General features: G+C 39.0%; 1 protein-coding gene across 3 annotated transcripts in view; it reads left to right on the forward strand.

Moving 5' to 3' along the window:
• inpp5k.L (inositol polyphosphate-5-phosphatase K L homeolog) overlaps positions 1 to 19975 on the forward strand; it is a 36878-nt gene extending 16903 nt beyond the window's left edge. For 2 of the 3 annotated variants that reach the window (XM_018246280.2, XM_018246282.2), the window contains 12 exons: positions 50 to 157; positions 1128 to 1236; positions 1675 to 1791; positions 3457 to 3632; positions 3814 to 3925; positions 4164 to 4273; positions 4368 to 4394; positions 6194 to 6386; positions 7542 to 7679; positions 11762 to 11845; positions 13674 to 13778; positions 17569 to 19975. In XM_018246280.2, coding sequence (XP_018101769.1) covers positions 50 to 157; positions 1128 to 1236; positions 1675 to 1791; positions 3457 to 3632; positions 3814 to 3925; positions 4164 to 4273; positions 4368 to 4394; positions 6194 to 6386; positions 7542 to 7679; positions 11762 to 11845; positions 13674 to 13778; positions 17569 to 17658 — 1369 coding nt within the window. In that variant the 3' untranslated portion in view covers positions 17659 to 19975. The remainder of the gene's footprint in view (positions 1 to 49; positions 158 to 1127; positions 1237 to 1674; positions 1792 to 3456; positions 3633 to 3813; positions 3926 to 4163; positions 4274 to 4367; positions 4395 to 6193; positions 6387 to 7541; positions 7680 to 11761; positions 11846 to 13673; positions 13779 to 17568) is intronic. The other variant, XM_018246281.2, reaches the window with a different exon arrangement.
• The last annotated feature ends 3857 nt before the right edge of the window (positions 19976 to 23832 follow it).

The following is a 23832-nucleotide window of genomic DNA, read 5'->3' on the forward strand; positions in this document are numbered from 1 at the left end:
TGCACATTGATGCCTGTCTGAACTCATCTTGGCTGTGGTTTCTTTTCAGGCTGCACTTGGTTACTTGGAATGTGGCTACAGCATCCCCCCCTCGAGATGTTCGCTCTCTGCTTCAGTTGGATATCCCAGGTTCAGATATTGATATGTACATCATTGGGTAAGTAGGAACAGGTGACTTAGAAATACAAACACTTATCATGTTTCAAATAAATCTGATGGCGTCCACATATGTTACGGCTGCCTAGTTGGTGGCCACCAGCCTGCATAGAAGCCTCACAGACTGCTTTGTTTGATATAATTATGTTATTGTCGAGCTTTTCAACACATGAGATAACCTGGCCGCTATATATTAAGAATAATGTGAACAGCTATTCCAAGGTATGAAATGTATCAGCAAAAGAGCTAGTAGCACACAAAATACAGAAAGTTATAGCTGCAGCATGCAATTCCTAATTCTTTTGCACATGTTCCTGAAGGCATACCTTCTCTGATCCCTTACTAGCTGCAAATGAAACTGCCCAGACAGAGATCCTAGTACCATAGAGCACTCATTTTGAAATGGGTGCAAAAATGGAGTGATAAAGGCAAGACAATTGTCGATATAGTATACTCCAACTTTATTCTTTTTCAGTAATACTTGTGTATTGTGGCATATGACCAGTGATAGATATGGGATAGATTGTCTCTAGATGCTTGGAGCTGAAGCTTATAGTGAGGGGCCTTAGAAAGTATATTGTAGTCAGTGCTTCATCTATCAACTAGTCCCTCTAGATCTGGTCTTTCCACATCTCCACCCCCATACTGTCAATTCCTGAAAGAAGCCATGTTAGATTGAGCAATACCAGTATATTTGCGATTCCATCCTTAGAAAGGAGTTTCATATTTCCAAGCAAAAATTCTGAATTCTTAGTAGGAATCAACTTAATTAGAAAATCATCAGAGTATTTAATTAGACCACCATCGGACTATTTGCTTATGTGCAAGGACGTCTAGGAAACTGTTACTACGATTAAAAAATTAAAAATTAAAGGTAATTCTCAGCACCAAGACTTCAGTCTGTATTGCAGTTACCTTTTCTGGTATTCTCTGTGGCATGATGGAATTTATGATTTTCTTATGTTTTTCAGCTTGCAAGAAGTAAATTCAAAAGTTCTGAACTTTCTATCAGATTTAGCATTTGATGATCCATGGAGTATCTATCTCATGGATATTTTAGCTCCCCACGGCTATGTCAAGGTAATATATTTGTTCTTTATTGCTTTTTATTCATTAAACATTTTTTCTAGTTATTTATGGTTTTGTTTTATTGATATTTTTTTTGTAAATGTCACCATCTATCCATTAAGACTGTGGCATTCAGGGTATTTGTCTGCTGCTGCCATCATATGGAAAACAGCAGGTGACAAAACATCACTCATAGGTCTGATTTGATTAATCAGAATGTGTTTAACTGCTTTGGGTAGCCCAAATATATTTTAAAAATTACCCCAAACATATTTAAAAGAAAATTATACAAACAATTTATTATTAAAAATGCACTTTGGATTTTTTTTTTAGAATCACAATTTTCCTTTATTATATAGAAGAAGAAGCTCCTATTGGTTAGGGTGTGTTTATATAAAATACAGTGCGTGGATTTGCTGAAAGGTAAACTTTTTTTGGCTTGTTTTTTAGCTCTCCTCTATCCGACTGCAAGGCCTCCTTCTCCTGACCTTTGTAAAGCACCAACATATTCCCTTCGTGCAGGACATTCGTACCAATTACATTCGCACCGGCTTGTTTGGCTACTGGGTAAGCATTCTTGATGATTAGAAAGAATTTTACATATATATATATATATTTCATTGGCGTTCAGGAAGTGCTAGGATTGTAGTTAAATGCCTGGAGTTTTGCTGAAAATCCTTCAGACCTCTTGATACATTAAGTTGGTATTCTGGGGAATCTATGTTTGCCCAATGGATCAAATGGTAGACAGGTTACAAAACGCATAGGCACACCAAACTCTATGATAAGTTACAATCTGGTGCTGAATGGAATCAGCACATGTCCAGAATACTCATAAAGAACACACAGAAGCAGCACATGCAGTTATGCCATGGCATGATCCCTCTTGTGTATTGCCTCAAACAGGCTGCACACAATGTTTCGGGGGTATACCCCATTGTCAGATGTACTGCATATCATTAAAGGAATTGTTCAGTGTAAAAATAAAAACTGGGTAAATAGGTAGGCTGTGCAAAATAAAAAATGTTTCTGATATAGTTAGTTAGCCAAAAATGCAATGTATAAAGGCTGGAGTGATTTGATGTATAACAAGACAGTCTGACCACTACTTCCTGCTTTTCAGCTCTCTTGGTTTACACTGACTAGTTACCCTGGCTACCAGGCAGTAACCAATCAGAGACTTGAGGGGGGGCCACATGGGTCATATCTATTGCTTTTGAATCTGAGCTGAATGCTGAGGATCAATTACAAACTCACTGAACAGAAATGTACCATGTGGCCCTCCTTCAAGTCGCTGACTAACTCAGAGTTATAGAGCTGAAAAGCAGGAAGTTGGATTCTGGCTGTTTTATTAGACATCCAGTCACTCCAGCCTTTATACATTACATTTTTGGCTAACTAACTATATTAGAAACATTTTTTATTTTGCACAGCCTATCTATTTACCCAGTTTTTATTTTCACACTGAACTATTCCTTTAATAACCAGCCAGATGATTCAATAAATGCATATAGTTATAGTACAACAACATCAATTTAAAGTAGAAAGGGGCACACCCCTGAATTGTTGTGTGCAGCCTGTTTCACACTTTAAACATAGGGGATCACCCCATGGAAGAACAGTTCTGTGTGCTGGTTCTGGGTGTGTTCTTGCTCAAATAGTTGACGGACAGGTACACCAATTAGCCATATGTAGGCCATTTCTGTTTACATAAGACCCTGACACATTTCATTTTATTGTGATTAAACATATACCTGTGATCTACAAAAGTATATATAGATCTTCTGCAACCATAGTACTTCTGTATGAATTGTAACAGTAGCTGCATCACTTACTATAGTGCCTGAAATCCCAATAAGAATCGTTCCGGTAGGGTAAAAATTAGTGATGCATCCAATCTTGGATTTAGGTTTAGGACTCAGCCTTTTTCAGCAGGATTCAGATTCGGCCGAGTCCAGTGCCTGGCCGAACATAGTGCGAATACTTAAAATCATGTGACTTTGGGCTCGTTTGTGTGATGCGAAGTTGCAAATGAAAATTAGGGTTTGGATTCAGTTTGGGATTTGGCCTAATCTTTCATGAAGGATTCAAGCAGCTCCATAGATATGAATTGGGATGCTATCTGTCTGACTGCTCTTTTCAGACAAAAGTTTGGAATTAATTTATTTAACAAAATGGGCTATAGCACAAAGGAGGTTGACATGTGTACTCTGCTTTTCTCTCCTATTAAAGGGAAACAAAGGGGGCGTAACAGTCCGTATGTCAGTGTATGGGCACATGGTTTGCTTCATGAACTGCCATTTGCCGGCACACATGGAAAACACCAACCAGAGGCTTGATGATTTTGAAAGGATGCTGGACACTCAGCAGTTTGATGACGATAATACTGGAAACATTCTAGATCATGAGTAAGTTCCAAAAAGTAAATTAATAAAAGCGACTGACTAGTTTAAATAATATTAAAACTGCTGAGTGTTTCGCTAAGCTCCAGATGTGTCAGCTGTATGAAAAATGTTTTCCTAATAATGTCAAGTCCTTCTTGGACAGGGGCAAATAATAATGCATTGATTTTTGTTTTTGTTACTGTAGTCTTGTGTTTTGCTTTGGAGACCTAAACTTCAGGATTACAGACTTTGGGATCCACTTTATTAGAGAAGCAATAAACAGTAATAAATACAACCTGCTGTGGGAAAAAGATCAGGTATGCTAACTCACAGAGTGTCCTTCTGATTTGCCTTGTATCTTGCTTTAAAATATGTGTTTAGTCTTGCTTTAAAATGTATGTATACTTCAAAATAGTTTTTTGCATTATAAGGGCCTGTTACAAAAATCAATAAACAATATGAATGTTTATGTTTTTATATTACTTGGCCTGGCTGTAGAATAAGAAGAGGTCCAATAATATGGTTTGTCCTTTGGTTTTTTTTCCTAATCTATAGTTAAATATTGCTAAGAAGAAAGAACAGTTTCTGCAAGGATTTCTGGAAGGTCCACTAAAGTTTAAACCGACGTATAAGTTTGATCAGAACTCTGATGTTTATGATACCAGGTACAAACACAAATTCTAATGTACGACTGTATGGCCTTCATCCTGTCACTATATCCTGTCATTATATGCATTCATGTTTTTGCTTTATTTCCAGATGGAAGAAGTCACTTTTTGGACTTAAGTAAGATAAAAATATGTATCTCAAACTAAAACCATTAGTAGACTGTACTAAATGAATAATCCGTAGAAATTACTAACACATGCTGCAGTATTCCCTCCTAATTCCTCTAGAAAACCTGTTAAAACATGTTGCCTTAGTTTTGTCGGCTCTGATTTGCATAAACTAAGAGCAAAATACTGCAGCTTGCTAAATATCTGTAGGACTGAAACATTTGGAGTGTTGTCCTTATTACTGCACCCTGTTGCACCTAAAGAAGTGGTATTCCCCCTATAATCCTATAATACAACTGGGAAGCTAACATGGTAGATCTGTGCTTTTATTTTATTTTTTTCAGCTACTACTAGAAAAATTAGAAATTCTTCAAATAATTTGAGGATCAGCATTTGGATTAACATACTTATTTAGGGGCGGATGGCATTAGTTAATGTTCGTAGATGTGACTATGGTGGTAGTGATTGAACTATGAAAACCTAGGGCAAAGAATTTATTTAACACTTCAAAATGCATAAAAGAAAGTTTTCAAGATGCTTTTGTATGGTTATATGTAACATTAGACATTTAAAAGGACACTCTCTTTTTGTTCCGTAATATCAGATATTTGCCTTTAGTTTGTCTTTAGGTATTAGTCGTGTGGTTGACGATTCCTTACTGTGCTAGAGTATGTTCATTGGTCATCTTGCGTCTTTAGTAGTTTCCATTTCCATCACTTTATTCACTTACTAAGCCAATCAAAGATGTTTATAGAAACTGGCTAATTTCAAATCAACATTTACTCATTTCATGTCAGCATTTGATGTTTTCAGTCCTGGGGGAAGGTGTTAGAGCAGACAAATAATCCTTGGATGAAAAAAATGGTAACTAAGAAGGGATAGACATTTTTAGCAGGACAGGTGTACAAAATAGAAAGTAAAAGACCAAAACTATTAGTAATATTAGTAACATGTTGGAATGTTGGTAACAGTGTAGGGGTTTTGGTGGAGAGATAGAAAGATTGGTAAGCAAAGGAAGTTAATGACTGAGATGGAAAAAAGAAAGTAGATAAAAACCACAAGAAGATGGGTAAATAAAAGTAGCGCTTGCAAGTAGAGGAAGATCAGTAAAAGTAGAAGGAAATCAAAGAAAACTATAGAGTTGAATAAGTGCAAGTGAATAGTGATGGGAGAAGGACAAAATAATGTGTCTATACAGAAATAACTTGTTGCTAAAATAGGAATAAGTCATGTGAATTTGGTAAGTAAAATTTGTTAAAAATAGAGTTGGGAAAATGAGAAGAAAGTAGAAAGCATGGGGCAAAACGTCAGCATGCAGAAGTTGTGGTAGAAAGCCAAAAGAAAAGACTAGTAATGGAGAAAGGAAAGGGCATCTAGTAAATAGGTAATCATATGTAGCTAATGCTGGGAAGGGGTGGAGCCTTAAAGCTGATGGCTAAGCAAAGAGAAAAATAAGGAAAAAAGAGAAGGAAGAATGCAAATGTAGAAGGGGTGTAAGTATTGACTGAGCATTAACACCTTGTAAAAATTATAGATTCTAGCCGACGGGAAGGCAGTTCAGGGAGATTAGTCTAAATCTCCCCGAATCTCCGCGTGTCTCCCTGCCCTTATTGTGTCTTCATAATGTATCATCTTAAAACTTTTTTTTTTTTTAACTGATTGTAACATGTGGGACACTTACAATAACCCATCACTGTCATTCACCTAGATTTTAGGAATCATTAAATGAAGTGTTATATATACCAAATCTGTGATATAATGTTTGTTTATTTTCCATGCCAAATGCTGTGTTATATTCCACCATTTTAGCAGCAAGAAGCGTAAGCCAGCATGGACAGATCGTATTCTTTGGAAGTTGAAGGACGTTTCAGGTAGTGACCCTGGTGAAACCACCGGTTCAGACTTTGAAGAGTTTTTAAAAGTCAGTTTGGATAAATACACAAGTCACATGAGCTATGGCATCAGTGACCACAAACCAGTAACTGGGACCTTCACCTTGCAGGTACAGTGCATAGTACTCATTAACCTATAAAAAAGTACACTAGTAGAACCTATTTGATAAGAGATTGTGCCAGACTTTATGTCTTAAGGAATAGTAATGCCAGAATTTGAAAGTGTTTTAAAAGAATAGCAATATAATGTTCTATTGCCCTACACTGGTAAAACTGCTTCAGAAAAACTATTATAGTTTAGATAAACAAGCTGCTGTGCAGCTATGGGGGCAGCCATTCAAGCACAGGATACATAATGGAAGAATCCCATTGCATACCGCAGAGCTTATCTGTTTTCTGTTGAGGATCCTGCAGCAAACACACCAGTTGTATGAGTGCAGTGCAATCAGTATACTATATTTTCATAACTTTAATTCACTTTAATTTTTTGGTGTAACTGTTCCTTTAAATTAGAGGGTTATTAAAGTTTAACAACAGCGCAAAGCAACCATAGTCCTTTAGCAGGGAAGATCTATTCCTCTGACGATGCCTTATCTATCTCCCCAACTTTTTTGTCCTGATTGACTGCACATGCTCTGTCAATTACATGAGCTTAGGGACAGACTCACTATACACTGAATATACAGAATATAAATTGAACAATACCAGGCCGATGAGTAGTTAATTCAGATTCACATTACTGTGACAACTTTGAAGGCCTGGATCATTATTGTTGTAGAGATGCTCAACCTTTAGGCTGGAACTTTTAAGTATATAAATATGGAATTTCTATCTATATTTGATCTTAGGGTTTAGGTCTCATTTAAATATCATCTATGATATTGATATTGTCAGTAGCGCTTTTATATGTATGTGCTCTGCACTCCAACAGTACTTGGATTAAAATATAACAAAATTTGAGATATGTATTGGGGCAATATACTTTAGGAAATGTACCTGTCCTTATACTTAGCCCCACCTGTTGTTTTTTCTTTGTTAGATGTAATGCATTTTAGTTATGGTTTAAAAATAAATTTGAACAACTATGTTTTTTAAAGTTGGGCAGTACTGAACTTGTTTCAATTGTTAACATTTTGTAAAGTTACTGACCTAATCTGACCTGTATAAGAGGGAGGAAAATGAGGCTAATTCGTCTTAATAACTACATGTAACATAATATATATAATGTGAACTGAAAAAAATCCTTTAACTCTAACTTTTTGCAGTTGAAGCCCCTCATCCTTACACCTTCTGTTACACTGAAACCTGAAGGGGAATGGAACGCAGACCATGATTCCTTGATAAGCTATTCAGTGGCAAAAGACTTTCCCAGCAGCACCTGGGATTGGATTGGTCTTTACAGGGTATGTTCTCATGCTATCTCACAAGCAAAGTAACTTGGTTTTACTGTATGCATGTCTTTTGCAAAGCTGGGGCTGTACCTTGTTTAGCTTACTGTGAGAGGTAAGTAATAAGGTCACACCATTGATTCTGGGCCTTGGCCAATTGAAATCAGCATTTTGGCCCTAGGCATCCCCTTAGTGAAACTATGATAGCATGTCCGTTTGACATTATGGCTGGTGTAACTATTAGGTGCAGAGTCCGGGTGCAGGGAGTGCAGCTAGCCCCCCCCAGAAACAACTTTCATGGCAGATTTCCACGCGTTCGCCGCAGGCTCCGAGATGGTGCGGGCAGAGGTGCAATCACACCCCTTGTAGTTCTGACACTGATTGTGGGATACTCGGAGGGGCAGGTTTCACATTTAAAGAACATCTAAAGCCTACATTTTCCTACCAAGTATATAAGTTGGGCATATTTCCCCCACCCAAGCCACATCATTTGTACTGCATGTACCACCTCCATTTGCCAGCTCCATCACATTTTCCTAAAACAAATAACAGCTTTAACCTGGCAGCCATTTCCCCTGACACATAATTAGTAACATCTGCAAACAGGACATGTACAATGGCGGTTTACACGGGCACAATGTACTTTGATAAAAAGTTCTGCTGGGTTTGAGCACTGAAATGGTTAAAGGGGACCTGTCACCCAACAAAAATATTCATAATCCTATTTTATCACATCAGTCAAGCAAAATGAACTTTAATTACACTGTATAAATTATTTGAATCTTATTTCCTTCAGTCTGGGAATTCATAATTATAGCAAGCAGGCAGGAGCCATTTTGTGGACACTGTTATTAAGGCAAGCCTTCCATCATCTCAGAATCTTGTTTGTGCACCAGAATTGGGGACCCAATGTCCATCCCCATGCCCTGGCTACATAATTAAACGGTGAAGAGAAAAGGGGAATGTGGGGAGTGCTGAATGGAAAGTGAAAGTACTTGTCTGCCCAGGGCATAGAGGAGGAGCAGACAATATTTGATTGACAGCTGAGATGCTTAAATGAGCTTACAACAGCTATGAATGCGTTAATAAAAAATAGAAATTGTATTTAATTTGATAAGGACTTTTATTATACAGCTTTTTGTGTCTGGATGACAGGTCCCCTTTAAACCAAGCTCAGGAATAGGTGGTTAAGGAGAGTTTCTTTGGGAATTTGATTCGGCCAAATCCTGAATTCGTTGCATACATGCTACAAATGCAAATATTTTCCTTTTAGTGAAACAGGCCCTTAGTGCCCTTATTACAGCCACAGATGTGAAAAGAATCCACGTTTCAGGGGCATAAACTCAAATGTTTTGCTGGCACTCTTAAATGATAATCACCTGTCCAATGAGAGCACCCATGCTTTTTGGTATTTTACATACATGTCCTCCACCCATGGAACTACTAATCTTTGCCCTTACAGCTATATGCTTGGTCATAAAAGATCATCATTAACCTGCATTTACATCTAATTATAATAAATTGTTTCTTAGATTATTGTAAGTATGTAGCAAAATGCAAATCTTTAAAGGAAAAGTATGGCTCTCCCTCATACATTGCCTTATAGACAGTTCAGCATTAGACTATAGCTGATTATGTGCACATATAGTTCTGTCTATACTGGAGTGGAAATTTCCACATATCTTGATAGTGTACTCATAAGCACAAATACGACTCATTTCTGTGTTAAAGGGATACTGTCATGGGAAAAAAAATGTTTTCAAAATAAATCAGTCAATAGTGCTGCTCCAGCAGAATTCTGCACTGAAATTTTAATTGCTTAAATGGATACTGTCATGGGAAAACATGTTTTTTTTCAAAACGCATCGGTTAATAGTGCTGCTCCTGCAGAATTCTGCACTGAAATCCATTTCTCAAAAGAGCAAACAGATTTTTTTATATTCAATTTTGAAATCTGACATGGGGCTAGACATATTGTCAATTTCCCAGCTGCCCCAAGTCATGTGACTTGTGCTCTGATAAACTTCAATCACTCTTTACTGCTGTACTGCAAGTTGGAGTGATATCACCCCCCTCCCTTTTCCCTCCCAGCAGCCAAACAAAAGAACAATGGGAAGGTAACCAGATAACAGCTCCTTAACACAAGATAACAGCTGCCTGGTAGATCTAAGAACAACACTCAATAGTAAAAACCCATGTCCCACTGAGACACATTCAGTTACATTGAGAAGGAAAAACAGCAGCCTGCCAAAAAGCATTTCTCTCCTAAAGTGCAGGCACAAGTCACATGACCAGGGGCAGCTGGGAAATTGACAATATGTCTAGCCCCATGGTGCTGGAGCAGCACTATTAATTGATTCATTTTGAAAAAAAAGGTTTTTCCCATGACAGTATCCCTTTAAGTGAAGTTCAGAGAAAGCCCATACTGAGCTCCACAGATCCTATTTTATAAGTACAAATGTAAATATGAGAATAAAAAGCTCAGTGAAAACAATAAACTTTTCCTCTCAATGATTCTGTTTTCCAGAAAGCACAGGCAACAGATGGAGTTTTGTTAAATGATTTTTCCAAATGTTAGTAAATCAGCCCTTAAATGATTTTTTTATGACTGATATGCACTTTAACAGATTGTGATCAGGCTACAGCATTCCCACACACTAAATATAACCCGGACAGAGAATATACAACTGACATAGTGATTTGTGATCTTGCAGGGCAGGAAACCAGTTATTTGATAGCAATGCTCCTTCCCTTAAATAGTTCACATTTTTGTATTTCACCAAAGTGCATGGCATATTCCAGAAAGTACAGTTCCTTGAATTGTCTTTTCACAGATAAGATATGCTAGTTCTTTCCACTTTTAGCTCCTTAAAGATAATCATGATACAATGACGATTTACGATGTCAGTGAAAAAAGATTACTGGCCCCATGTTGCAAAGATATTTTATTATCAAATATGGGATTATGCCATAATACGCAGTTCATATGATAGCCAACCTGTATTATCAGAAAACATAAACTGAGAGCAAACTGAGGAATAATACATCTTCTACTGTTAAATAGAGTTTTTGTGTATTAGAAGTCAATGATGAGTTCCATGACAAGGCCAAGTTCTTTAAGAAAGATAATAGAAGAGGGGACTTTAACTATTCTAATATTTTACAGTAGAGTGTAGTTCATTTCTTATACAGGTATGGGACCTATTATCCAGAATGCTCGGGACCTGGGTATTTCCAGATAATGGATCTTTCTGTAATTTGGATCTTCAGACCTTAAGTCTACTAGAAAATCATGTAAACATTAAATAAACCCAATAAGATGGTTTTGCTTCCAATAAGAATTAATTAATATATCTTAGTTTGGATGAAGTACAAGGTACTGTTTTATTACTACAGAGAAAAAGGAAATCATTTTTAAAAATGTGTATTGTTTTGATAAAATGGAGTCTACAGGAAATGGCTTTTCTTAATTCCAAGCTTTCTGGGTAACACATTTTTTGGATAACAGATCCTATACCTGTAATATGTAATTTTTTTTTTTACACACAGGCAGTAGTGTGGGTTGGGTGCATTTGGCCAACATTCACAAGGGTTTTGCAGGTTGTGGAACGGTTCAAGCTGCACTCTCCCTTCCACCCTCCCTGCCCACAACCTTACTCTCCCTGGCTTCTGTTTCATCAGTTACTGTTTATATGCGTGGTTCTATAAATAGAGGTGCCTTGCCAGGTCGGGTTGGGCACAGGCGTGTTAGGGTTGGGTGTGGGTCAACTTTTAGTCGACCTGCATATCTAACTGTCAGGGAATAATTAATATTTAGTAAGATTTAACCTCCCTACATAGAGATAATCAACTGCAATATGTTCATATAGTAAATAATTTATCCAATGGAAACCCTACTGTTGGTAGCCTCGTCCCACAAAAATGTCCCCTGATGGGATAGACACAGGTTTCAGAACCCAGGGCTCAATAAAACATTGACTTGATACTGGTGGCTAGCGCTAGCAATGACTGAGCTCTTTCCCTTTTTTTCCACATATACAGTGTATTCATATTTATGATTTGTGCTCTTTATTCATTCTGGTTTTGGGCTTTTCTAGGTTGGCTTTAGACATACAAATGATTATGTCACTTACGCTTGGGTTAAAGATGATGAAATTTCCTTTAGTGAAGACTGTAATCAGGTGAGTATTAGCGATTGTGCCACAGTAGTGCAGCATTTGTTTTGTGCTGAATGTTCCACCCTATCACTACAAACCAAAAAACTATAAATTGCATGGAAGACATGTAGTTATTTTTTCTGTTAAGATTTATAGCTCTTAATAGCAGACTAGGCTTTGGGTTTCACTAGGGATTTTGTGACACCTTAAAGTTTAGGTTACATCCAGAGATTTTGGTTGCACAAGGGATGCTTTGGACACCTGGAGGTTTGGATTGAACTGGGGATGATGGGACACCTGGATTGTGCTAGGGATGCCGGAAAGTTACATGAATCGTTTCAAGTCAGAAGAACTTGGCACTCGAATCCAATGTCAAAGGAAAAGCTCTTGAAGGAGAACGAAAGTTAAAAACACTGAGGGGGTGTTAGGCACCCCCCAGTGATTATAATTGCTTACCTGATACCCCAGCCCAGTGCTCCTGTTTGCAGAAAACTGCCCCGGCCAGGGGAGCTTCTGTACGAGCACCACATCACAATCTTCTTTGCTTGTTAGTGGTTGCTCATGTGCAATAGTGTAAAAAAGAACCAGTCCAGAGCAGTTTTCTGCTAACGAGTGCCGGGGGTGTTACTTAAAGGGATACTGTCATGGAAAAACATGTTATATTCCAAAACACATCAGTTAATAGTGCTGCTCCAGCAGAATTCTGAACTGAAATCCATTTCTCAAAAGAGCAAACAGATTTTTTTATATTCAATTTTGAAATCTGACATGGGGCTAGACATTTGTCAGTTTCCCAGCTGCCCCAGTCATGTGACTTGTGCCTGCACTTTAGGAGAGAAATGCTTTCTGGCAGGCTGCTGTTTTTCCTTCTCAATGTAACTGAATGTGTCTCAGTGGGACATGGGTTTTTACTATTGAGTGCTGTTCTTAGACCAGGGAGCTGTTATCTTGTGTTAGGGAGCTGCTATCTCGTTACCTTCCCATCGTTCTATTGTTAGGGCTCTTACTGACGAGCGTTTTTACCTGCGCTACGCTGCGTTCTGTTTTTCTGCGTTCAGCCGCAGGGGAGCGCAGGAATAGACGCATTTGATTTTTTCCAATGGGGCTGTACTCACACAGGCGCGTGTAGGCGCCAAACGCAGGAAAAAATCGAATGCGTCTATTCCTGCGCTCCCCTGCGGCTGAACGCAGAAAAATGGAACGCAGGGGAGCGCAGGTAAAAATGCTCGTCAGTAAGAGCCCTAAGGCTGCTGGGGGAGGGGAGAGGGCAGTGATATGACTCCAACTTGCAGTACAGCAGTAAAGAATGATTAAAGTATATCAGAGCACAAGTCACATGACTGGAGGCAGCTGGAAATTGACATGTCTAACCCCATGTCAGATTTCAAAATTGGATATAACAAAATCTGTTTGCTCTTTTGAAAAATGGATTTCTTTTGAAACGTTTTCCCATGACAGTATCCCTTTAAGCTATTAAAATCACTCACCGATGTTAGGCAACCCCCAGTGAAATTAACTTTCCTTATACATTAAGACTACATTCGTCTTCACAATTTATTGATTGAACTCAATCTGTTTCCTGGCATTAGGCACTTGTTGGGGGTCCCAAAAGGCACTTAAGACATGAGAATGTGACCCTGGGCAATGCTGTTGTGCTATTTCCTCATAAGCTGCTGCAGAAAAAAATGCAGCCACACTCCATGACTTAGCTGCACTAAGTATATATTTTGGTAATATTTAATTTTGGTAATGTTCACCTTCTTAATTGGGTGTGTGATCTCTTCATAATTGTTTTTTGCAAACTCATAGTAATAAAAATAACCGAAGCTATAAATGATTTCTTCTGTTACAGGTTTACATGAATGCAGATGATATTCCTCTCGACGGAGGAGAATTTCTTCTTTGCTATCACTGTCATAATTTACAGTGTTTAGCAGGCATTAGCCAACCTTTCCAGGTAAAGTATAGCAATAGACCTTAACTTGTCTATGTTGGTCTTGCAGTATTGTCTGTACCTGTTCACTAGTAAATTAACTGGCCTATGTCATGAATATCTAAAGCTGCAAAATTGATTTGGTTTTGTCCTGCTTTGCGGCCATAGAGGAAACGGACCTTGAGACTTCAGAGGTGGGCAGGAGGTATAGGGGATATATTCACAGGTACAGTTAGGTCCATAAATATTTGGACAGACAACTTTCAGGTTTCAGTTGCTGTTTGTTTGTGGGCCTTTCTGTCCGAAGTTTAGTCTTCAACAAGTGACATGCATGCTCAATTGGGTTCAGATCAGGTGACTGATTTGGCCATTCAACAATATTCCACTTCTTTGCTTTAATAAACTCCTGGGTTGCTTTGGCTCTATGTTTTTGGTCATTATGGAATGCCTCCAAATCAATTTGACTGCATTTAGCTGGATTTGAGCAGACAGTATGCCTCTGAACACCTCAGAATTCATTCGGCTGCTTTTGTCCTTTGTCACATCATCAATAAACACTAGTGTCCCAGTGCCACTGGCAGCCATTCACGCCCAAGCCATCACACTGCCTCCCAAATGTTTTACAGATGATGTGGTATGCTTTGGATCATGAGCTGTTCCATGCCTTCTCCATACTTTTTTCTTGCCATCATTCTGGTAGAGGTTGATCTGGATTTCATCTGTCCAAAGAACTGTGCTGGCTTTTTTAGATGTATTTTAGCAAAGTCCAATCTAGCCGTTCTATTCTTTTTTTTTAAAATTTGTTTTTATTAACTTTTTTCAAAAAGACATACAAAGTACAGAAGAAAAGAGAGTCTTACAATTGTCTACCAAAGGTTACATATTAGGTACTACAAAGCAATATACATGCATTAGCTTCATGAGGAGCAATATCACCATGCCTAAGTCAATGCTTGAAATGAGTGAGTAGCAGTGTCAGGCAACTCAAGCCAAGGACCCCATATCTCCATATCGGAATTTTTCCGGGCACCCTCTAGCTAAATACACTGCCTTCTGAAGGGGAGAATTTCGTTTATCAGTCGTTTCCATCGACTTAAAGAGGGAGGGGAAGTATCCTTCCAAGTCAACAAAATGGCTTTCTTAGCATAATAAAGTAATTGCAAATAAAACAATCTCTGGCACTGGGGGAAAGTAAGTGGTTCAGTGTGACCCATTAGACATAGCTCCGGGGAGCGAATATTCGGTAAGTCAAAACTAGATTGAATAAAATCTAGTACTCTCCCCCAGTAACCTTGAATACTAGGGCATTCCCAAAACACATGGAAGAGAGTACCAACCTCTACCCCACATTTGTAGCAGGTGTCTGGCGGTCCCGGGTAGATCTTGGCAAGCCGTTGGGGAGCAAGATACACCCTGTTGAAAAATTTTATCTGTATCAGTCTATCCCTATTAGACATGAAAAGTTCTGGAATCTGCTCTATGACACCCGTCCAAGCCTCCTCATCCAGAACTGGGATATCCACTTCCCATTTTAGGCGTAAACGTTCCATATGTGAGCCCGAGGATTTCAGTAAAATAGCATAAATCCATGATATGGCTTTTTGCAGCCCTGGCTGCCTGAGGTATCGTTCAAGCGAGCATTGGTTTAAGTTTAAAGGACGAACCCGAAACTGGGCCTGGAAGGCATGACTCAATTGCAGATAGCGAAATATCATATTAGTAGGGTCTGGAAGGGTTTAAGCTGCCCTCTCTCTACAATTTCGGTTAAGTATTTATATATATTGATGTATCCCATAGACGCCCAAAGCCCAGAATCGGGAAGCCCCCTAAAGTGCTGGAGTTTGGGATTTTCCCATAAGGGGGTTCCAGGTGACCAGGTGTCTAGGTGGGGGTACATGCGCTCAATATATAGATTAAAAAATTTTATCACTGGGGTCATAGATGAAGTCTGAGGAAAAACTGAGTTCTCTCCTCTGTACAAATGATTTGCCAGAGCCTCAAGTGAGGTGGCACATGCCGCTTCCGCCAAAAGGGCATGATTATTCATATCAAACGTCAGCCACCAGTGAGCATAAACCAGTTGTGAGGCGTGGTAATAGAGTAAAAAATTTGGCAACGCCAGGCCTCCCCCTGATGCAGGAGCCTGGAGGGCTGTCAAACTGATGCGGGGGGCTCGATTCTCCCAGAGAAAGGAGCTGGTGATTTTGTCCAGTTGTTTAAACCAGCTTTGGGGTATATATGCTGGGGCATTATGAAGCTTATATAAGAATTTAGGCAGGAATACCATCTTGACAAGGTTCGCCCTTCTCACTAGGGAAAGAGGAAGGTTGGCCCAGGTGGTGGTTTTCCTGCGGTATTCTTGTAAGACAGGGTCTAAGTTGTTGGATATGTATTCTTTGGGGTCTCTATGAGCCGTTCTATTCTTGATGCTTATGAGTGGCTTACACCTTGCAGTGCACCCTCTGTATTTACTTTCATGCAGACTTCTCTTTATGGTAGGCTTGGATATTGATAGGCCTACCTCCTGGAGAATGTTGTTCACTTGTTTGGCTGTTGTGAAGGGGTTTCTCTTCACCATGGAAATGATATTGCAATCATCCACCACTGTGGTCTTCCGTGGACGTCCCGGTCTTTTTGCGTTGCTGAGTTCACCAGTGGTTTCTTTCCGTAGATTTTGCCACTCCCAATATTGTAGCAATTTCTCGGATGGGTTTTTTCTGTTTTTGCAGCTTAAGGATGGCTTGTTTCACCTGCATGGAGAGCTCCTTTGACCGCATGTTGTCTATTCACAGCAAAATCTTCCACATACAAGTACCCCCTCAAATCAACTCCAGGGCTTTTATCTGCTTCATTGATAATGACATAGCAAAGGAATTGCCCGCACCTGCACATGAAAAAGCCTTTGAATCAATTGTCCAATTACTTTTGAGCCCCTGGGCCAATTACTTTTGAGCCCCTGAAATGAAGTGATTGTGTTAAAAAAAGGCTTTAGTTCCTCAGATTTTTATGCAATCTTTTTGTTTAACCCACTGAATTAAAGCTGAAACTCTGCAGTTCAACTGCATCTGAGTTGTTTAATTTAAAATTCATTGTGGTAATGTACAGAACCAAAATTAGAAAAAAAGTTGTCTGTGTCCAAATATTTATGGACCTAACTGTATTTGAATGGCTGCACCCATTGCTACACAGCAGCTTATTTATATAAACAGTAGTATTTCTGAGGCAAACACACCCGTTTTACCAGTGCAGGGCAACGGGGGGCACTTATAAAAGAAGAGATTAGCAACGGCAGGATTTATATAGGCAAAATGACAACTTACTTATAGACCTGTAATTAGGGTTGCCACCCGGCCGGTATTTTACCGGTAAAACACCTGCCAGGGCCAGGGCCGGTATTACAAATTACCGGCAGCTACATTGCCGGTAAATTTGTAATACCCTTAACAAAAGCCCTTGGCCCTCCGCAAAAAAAACCACTCTCGCGATGGGGCCCGCCCCCTTTTGCATCACAGCCCGTCCCTTTTTTGCGACACAGCCCGCCCATTTACCCTTGGCTCCGTTCCCTTTTATGTCACGGTCCAGCAATTTAGTTACCGTCCCACCACTGGCCAGTAAATTTTTTTTAAAAAGGTGGCAACCTTACCTGTTTTGTGTGTCTATCCCTTGGTGTGTTTTATCGTGTGTTTAAGTGAAGATGAGCTGCAGAGGGTGATTCCATTTCAGCTGACTTGAGTTTTTGTAATCACCTTCCTCTTGAAATTGGCCTAAATGTGCAGATACTGACCTTAGTTTTCTGTGTTTTTTTCTTTTAAAGATTCGGCCTGGTCGAAACTTAGGCCTGAAGGAAGAAGAAAACCGAGAGAGCCCTTTCAAAACCGAAAGTCCCATGGGTCCAGACTTTTAGAGCTCACATTCTGACTTGATATCCAGTGAGGGAAGATCCATTTCTTTCCCAAAATATTTTTCCTGTTCTGCTTCCATGTCTCACTACTGTAACTTGTTGATTGTGAGCAACATTCTGTCAGATCTTTGCTTAATGGCAGCAAATTCTGTTCCAGGACTCCGGCCCTGCGCATGCTTCTCCCCACTGGATGCAGTGAGACAGATATGGACTTTATTAGGAAGTGTTTCAAGCTGATTTTATAAGAAGAGTTTTCGTTATAGTAAATTTTAATTTATTAGTCGTAACTGCCTTGTAGAAGGTTGTTTTGGTACTGAGCTAATTACGTACCTGAGACTTGTAAATGTCTCCTTATGTCACTAGTTTACAGTTTAATCAGCCTTGCTTTGGTGCACTTAGTAATTGCCTGCTAATAGGCAACATAGTAACTGACAAAGTAATGACCTTGTAGCCCCTGAATCTGTGAATGTCTTTCACCAGACCCTGTAGCTGTTCAGATAGCAGAGGTTTATGCAAGGTTCTGGCTACAGGAATATCAAGCCCAGATAATTGCTGGAGACAAATGCAGCAGCTCTGGAAGAATGTTCTGAAATGGTGGTAAGAAAACGTCCTATATTTAATTGCCTATAGCATTTCTGCTGTACATTAGGTTCTACTACTGTTATTAGTCCCAACTACTGTTTGTATGTGACTTATTGTCTGAAACGCCTTGCACTTTCCATATGTTCCTGAGCAGAAGAGTAAGTGCTGCCAGTGATGTTATCAGCTGTGTCTTTTAATGCTACACGTGGCCTTATGGACAGAGTTACCCACCATGAAAACCATAGCTGTATGCGCACACGTTTACATGATAAATAAGGTGTGGAACCTTGTATGGGCATTTCTTACATTCCGAATGTACCACTTTGAAGTGCACGGCACAAGTCTGCCGGCCCAACACATTATTGCATCCTTGCTTGTGTTCTTCATATCATGTGACGTCACTTTCGAAAAGGAATATACTAAAGGTATAGGTTATTTGGTGCACAGAACATCCCTTTGCTGCTTATTTGCCTTAAAAAGTGTGGGAGCTGCCTTAAATCTAAACATTCTCCACTGAGAACAACAGGCCAACAATGCTGGTTTATGAATAGACATGAGTCATATTATGTATTCGTAGAAACTACCCTCAACTGCTCATGTGGTACAGGCCATATTACTATAGCTGGAATAAAGGTAATGAAGTATATTTTCATTTTTTTAAAGGGCAACAGTATAGTAAAAGTTCAGCTTCTCAGTTGTGTGTCTGCTAGAAGCTTTACTAAACAAATCTTCGTTCCTACCTGCTTTGGTCTGTGCCCATGTCACATTCTTTTGCATCACATCAAAATCTGAGATACAAGGCTGTGCCCTGCAAAACCTTTGTAACCTCCAGGGAGTGGTTTTAATTTTTGGAATGGGAGTTATACCTATTTATTCATCTATAAGCTCACACACACTTTCTCCATGGAGCAGTATGACTGCTCCCACCCATACTGTTCTGTAGATACACATACAAAGGAATTTTCTGTGCAAGAAGCTATACCCTCAACATACACCCTACTTATAATTGATATCATAAATTTTAAGGTTGTTTCATATCCAAAAAAAGTAAGATGTTTTAATAGATGTCTTGCAATTTACATCACATTTTTAATGCTTAAAGCTGCTCTAGTGTGCCCTTCCATTCCCTGGTAATTTTATCTTTACGGTTTGTTTTTAATTACAAATGTACTTGTTCCTACAGGATTTTAGCTTCAGATAACAAGTCATTCATATGATATTTAGTAGTGTTTTGCTTTTATGGACATATCATTTGCATGGTCCTCTATTTGCCCTTCCTCCCAAACCCTGTATTTATTAGTTTGTTAATTTTATGGACCTAATCCTTTAAAACTGATCAGAATGGGCAGCTACGGACTAATTACAATCATCAGTTGTGGATTCATTATACAATCCATAGGAATTTCAGTTTGCAGACTGTGACAGTTTTGCACATGTAACTATAGGAACCATTGGGGTGTATGTTGTTATTGTGATGTTATATGTAGTGCGTGCTGGAATGCCTTTTCTGTAGGGTTCGCTCATCAGATACATGCAATCATATTGCAAATAAAGAGAATTTTAATTGTGCTGCTTGCCATATGTATGTGCGAATACATGTATTCCTCTGGATTAGACACAATGTAACATTATAAAATAGGTCAGTGGCTATTTGCATTCAAAAAGAAAATGAAATAGTATCAAAAGTTGAAAATAACGTTTTTGATATGGGACCCAAATAAATGCCATTTCTGATCAATTCGGATTTTTGTTTTTCTTTTTGTTAATTCTCTATGGTTTATGTGCAGATGTCTTACTTTTGTAGGGTTGCCACCTGGCCGGTATTTTACCGGCCTGGCTGGTAAAAGTGATGCTTGAGCCCAATGTTATTAATAGGGAAAAAAGATAAATAAAAAGCAAGGCCGGTATTTTTTCCAGAAAAGGTGGCAACCCTATCTGTAACACTGGTTTATCAACAAATTTGTATAGGTCTGAATTATGGGAAGGCCATCTCCCATAGTCTCCATGTTATCCAAGTAATCCAGATTTGTTTTTAATGAATTCCTTTTTCTCTGTAACAGTAAAACAGAACAGGTATTGGATCAGTTATCTGGAAACCCATTATCCAGAAAGCCAAGAATTACGTGAAGGCCATTTTACACAAATAATTTTTTATTTATATTTAAAAAAATAACCCTTTTCTCTTTAATAATAAAACAGTACCTTGTACTTGATTCCAACTAAGATATGAATAATCCTCAATGGAAGCAAAACCAGCCTGTTGGGTCTATTTAATGTTTAAATTATTTTCTAGTAGATATAAGGTTTGAAGATCCAAATTCCAGAACATTCTGGATAACAGGTTCCATACCTGTATTTTTTAGTGACCCTTGGCAGCAATAAACCATTTGTTGGCCAGTGGCTGCAGGTGGGCACAGGGCACACCAAAAGAAATGGCCACTGTATTAACTAAGGACAAAGAAAGTGTGAATCACTGGGGGTGCCAGCAATGAAAATAATTGCAATCGCTGACCTGAGAAGATCCTTTCTTTCACTAAATATTGTGCCCACCAAGGGTATAAATTCCATGGCACAATTCTCTTGATTTTCAGTATAAGTATGGTAACTGCTCTCACAGACACATAAAACAAATATGGCATATATGTATAATAATTAGTCTGAGACAATAGGAAATTGGTTTTCAATTTTTTTTTATTAATGTCTTTATTTGCACCAATTAAACATATCAGCAAACAAAATTGAATGCCATATAGTATTGTCATTTTACATAGGGTTACAAATAAAAAGCAAGTTGACCTACACACAAGGGTTTCCCCTGGCTTCTCCCACATTCCTCAATATATGTTACAAAGTAAACTACCCTATCTCTATTGAGTTTTATTAATATTGTTGATTGCTTTGTATTAAGCAGCTCTCTCAGTTTGCAATATCAGCAATCTAGTTGCTAGGGTCCAAATGAGCGCTAGCAACCATGCATTGATTTGAATAAGAAACTGGAATATGAATAGGAGAGAACCTGAATAGAAAGAGGAGTAATAAAAAGTAGCAATAGCCCCCATTTGAAAGCTAGTAAAAGTCAGGAAAAAAAGCGAAATAATTCAAAACTATAAAAAGAAATAAATAATAGGAGGACCAATTAAAAAAAGTTACTTAGAACTGGCCAGTCTGTAATATACTAAGGGGCATATTTATCAAGGGTAGTATTTCTAATTGAAAAAACTTTGAAATTCGAATCCAAAAAGACCAGCCGAAATTAAGTCGAAGTTTGTTTTTTTTGGTCGAATTCGAATAGCGCATTTGATCGAATTTGATTCCAAGTTCAATCGTACGAAAACTGACCTATTCGCCAAACAAGAAAAAAAACTTCGCTTTTTTTTTTTGATAAATTTCGATGGGTCTTCGAATTTGGAAGTTATGGGAGTTCAAAAAAACTCCCATTACTTCGAAATTCGACCCTTGATAAATGTGCCCCGTAGTGTAACAAATCCATACATTGTATACAATGTATACATTCTTAATTTCAAACAATTTTTGTGTTTTTGCATTTTAGCTGCATAAATAATTGAAAAGGCACAAACAGAAAACGACAGTATTGTGGCAGTTCCATTTCCATGTGACAGTATAACTGAGCCCTGCAGCTATTGTGGCACAAAGCCTTTACACAATGAGCTGTTTCTCCTCCTAAACAGAAGCAAGTTTTGTTTATCTGCTGCAAAGGAAAAGCCCTGTGGCTGCTGAGTGCTCTGTATAATATCATGTAAATGCCACCTAAACAAATTATTCACAACAAAGGATAACAAATAATTCCGTTTTACACCTCTGTGCAAGACGGGTGCATACTGGCCAATAGAGGGCAGTACTGACTGACAGTGGAAAAATGTTTTGGGCGTGCCACTTGCTGTCATTTTTTAAACTTCAAATCTAAGTACATTAGAGGAAAAAGCAATCTCCAGAACTATTGCAGAACTATAATTGGTAGGCAGCTGGGAAGCTATTAAAAAAAGCTATTAAAGGGGTTGTTCATCTTAAAGTTAACTTTTAGTATAATGTAGAGAGTGATATTCTGAGACAATTTGCAATTGGTTTTCATTTTTTTTCTATTTGTGGTTATTGAGTTATTTAGCTTTTTATTCAGCATCTCTCTAGTTTGCTATTTCAGCAGTCTGGTTACTGGGGTCCAAATTACCTAAGGAACCATGCATTGCTTTGAATAAGAGACTGGAATATGAATAGGAGAGGACCTGAATAGAAAAATGAATAATAAAAAGTAGCAGCCTTACAGAGCATTTGTTTTTAGAAGGGGTCAATGAGCCCATTTTTAAAGCTGGAAATAGGCAAATAATTAAAAAAAACTATAAATAATAAAGAATAGTTTAGAATTGGTCAGTCTATAACATACTAAATGGTAACTTAAAGGTGAATCACCCTTTTAATACAGATAGCAATGAAGATATATACAGTGAGGGCATGATTTTTCCATCAAGAAACAGCTATTAGGCAGGTTGTTAGAATCTTAGCGATGCAGACACCTTAGATAAACGACTGACAGTTAAATGGTACCTGGCGAGCATGTCTCCAAAGAACAATCTATAATATTTATCAGATGTTGCAAATATTTTGCCTGCCAAGTGTTTATCAGTTCAGTTGTTCATTCTTAGCCAGCGGGAGCTGATCTTGTTGCATGAAGGGGCCTCAGAAGACTTACAAATCCAGTGGTTCAGAGGATGCCTATTCAGTTGTACAGGGCCGGAACTAGGGGTAGGCAGAAGAGGCACATGCCTAGGGTGCAATGATAAGGGGGTTGCTGGGCAGGTACCTCTTAAATTGTCTTCTGCCTTCCTCAAGTTCATTTTCACAGCCCTCTTTGGTTTCCCCCCTCTGCCGCTCTCTCCCCTTCCCCTCCATTCTGCTCTGTCGCTCTCCCCCCCTGTCGCTCTCCACCCTTCCCCTCCCTTCTGTCACTCTCCCCACTTACCCTCTCCTCTGTTGCCCTTCCCCTCCCCTCTGTCATCTCCCCACTTCCCCTCTGTCGCTCTTTCCCCTCCCTCCCCTCCATCGCTCTCTCCCCTTCCCCTCTGTCACTCTCCCCCCTCCCCTCTGTCGCTCTCCCCCCCTTCCCTCCATCACTCTCCCACCAGCCATCCCCTGTGTAGCTCTCCTCCCCTGCGTCCCCTCCGTTGATTTCACTTCCTTCCTCTCTCTCCCTGGCCTGTCGACCTGCGTATACGCAAGTCACGGTCCATTTGGGGCACGCACCTGCATGGGGGGGACATGGGGGGTGCGGATTGGCCAGCCAGGTTGCCAAGGCCGGCCCTGGTGTTGCATGTAAACTATATAAGAAATCCAGTATATCGGAACCCTCTAACATGTCTTTTGGCAACATACAAGAGACTCAGGAACACCAGACTCACAGCCTTATGGATGTTGTGTGCATGAACACACAAAGAAGCGCACAGCTAAACAACTGACTAAATGTTGAACCAAGTGGTATTTTGACAGTCACATTATGCTCATTAGGGTTCATTCCTAAGTGCCTGCTTTGACTAAAGATGGCTAAACACAGGAAGATTTTGTCATGTGAAATTTTTGTTGTGC

Source organism: Xenopus laevis, chromosome 2L, assembly GCF_017654675.1.
Source record: "Xenopus laevis strain J_2021 chromosome 2L, Xenopus_laevis_v10.1, whole genome shotgun sequence".
NCBI classification, from domain to species: domain Eukaryota; kingdom Metazoa; phylum Chordata; class Amphibia; order Anura; family Pipidae; genus Xenopus; species Xenopus laevis.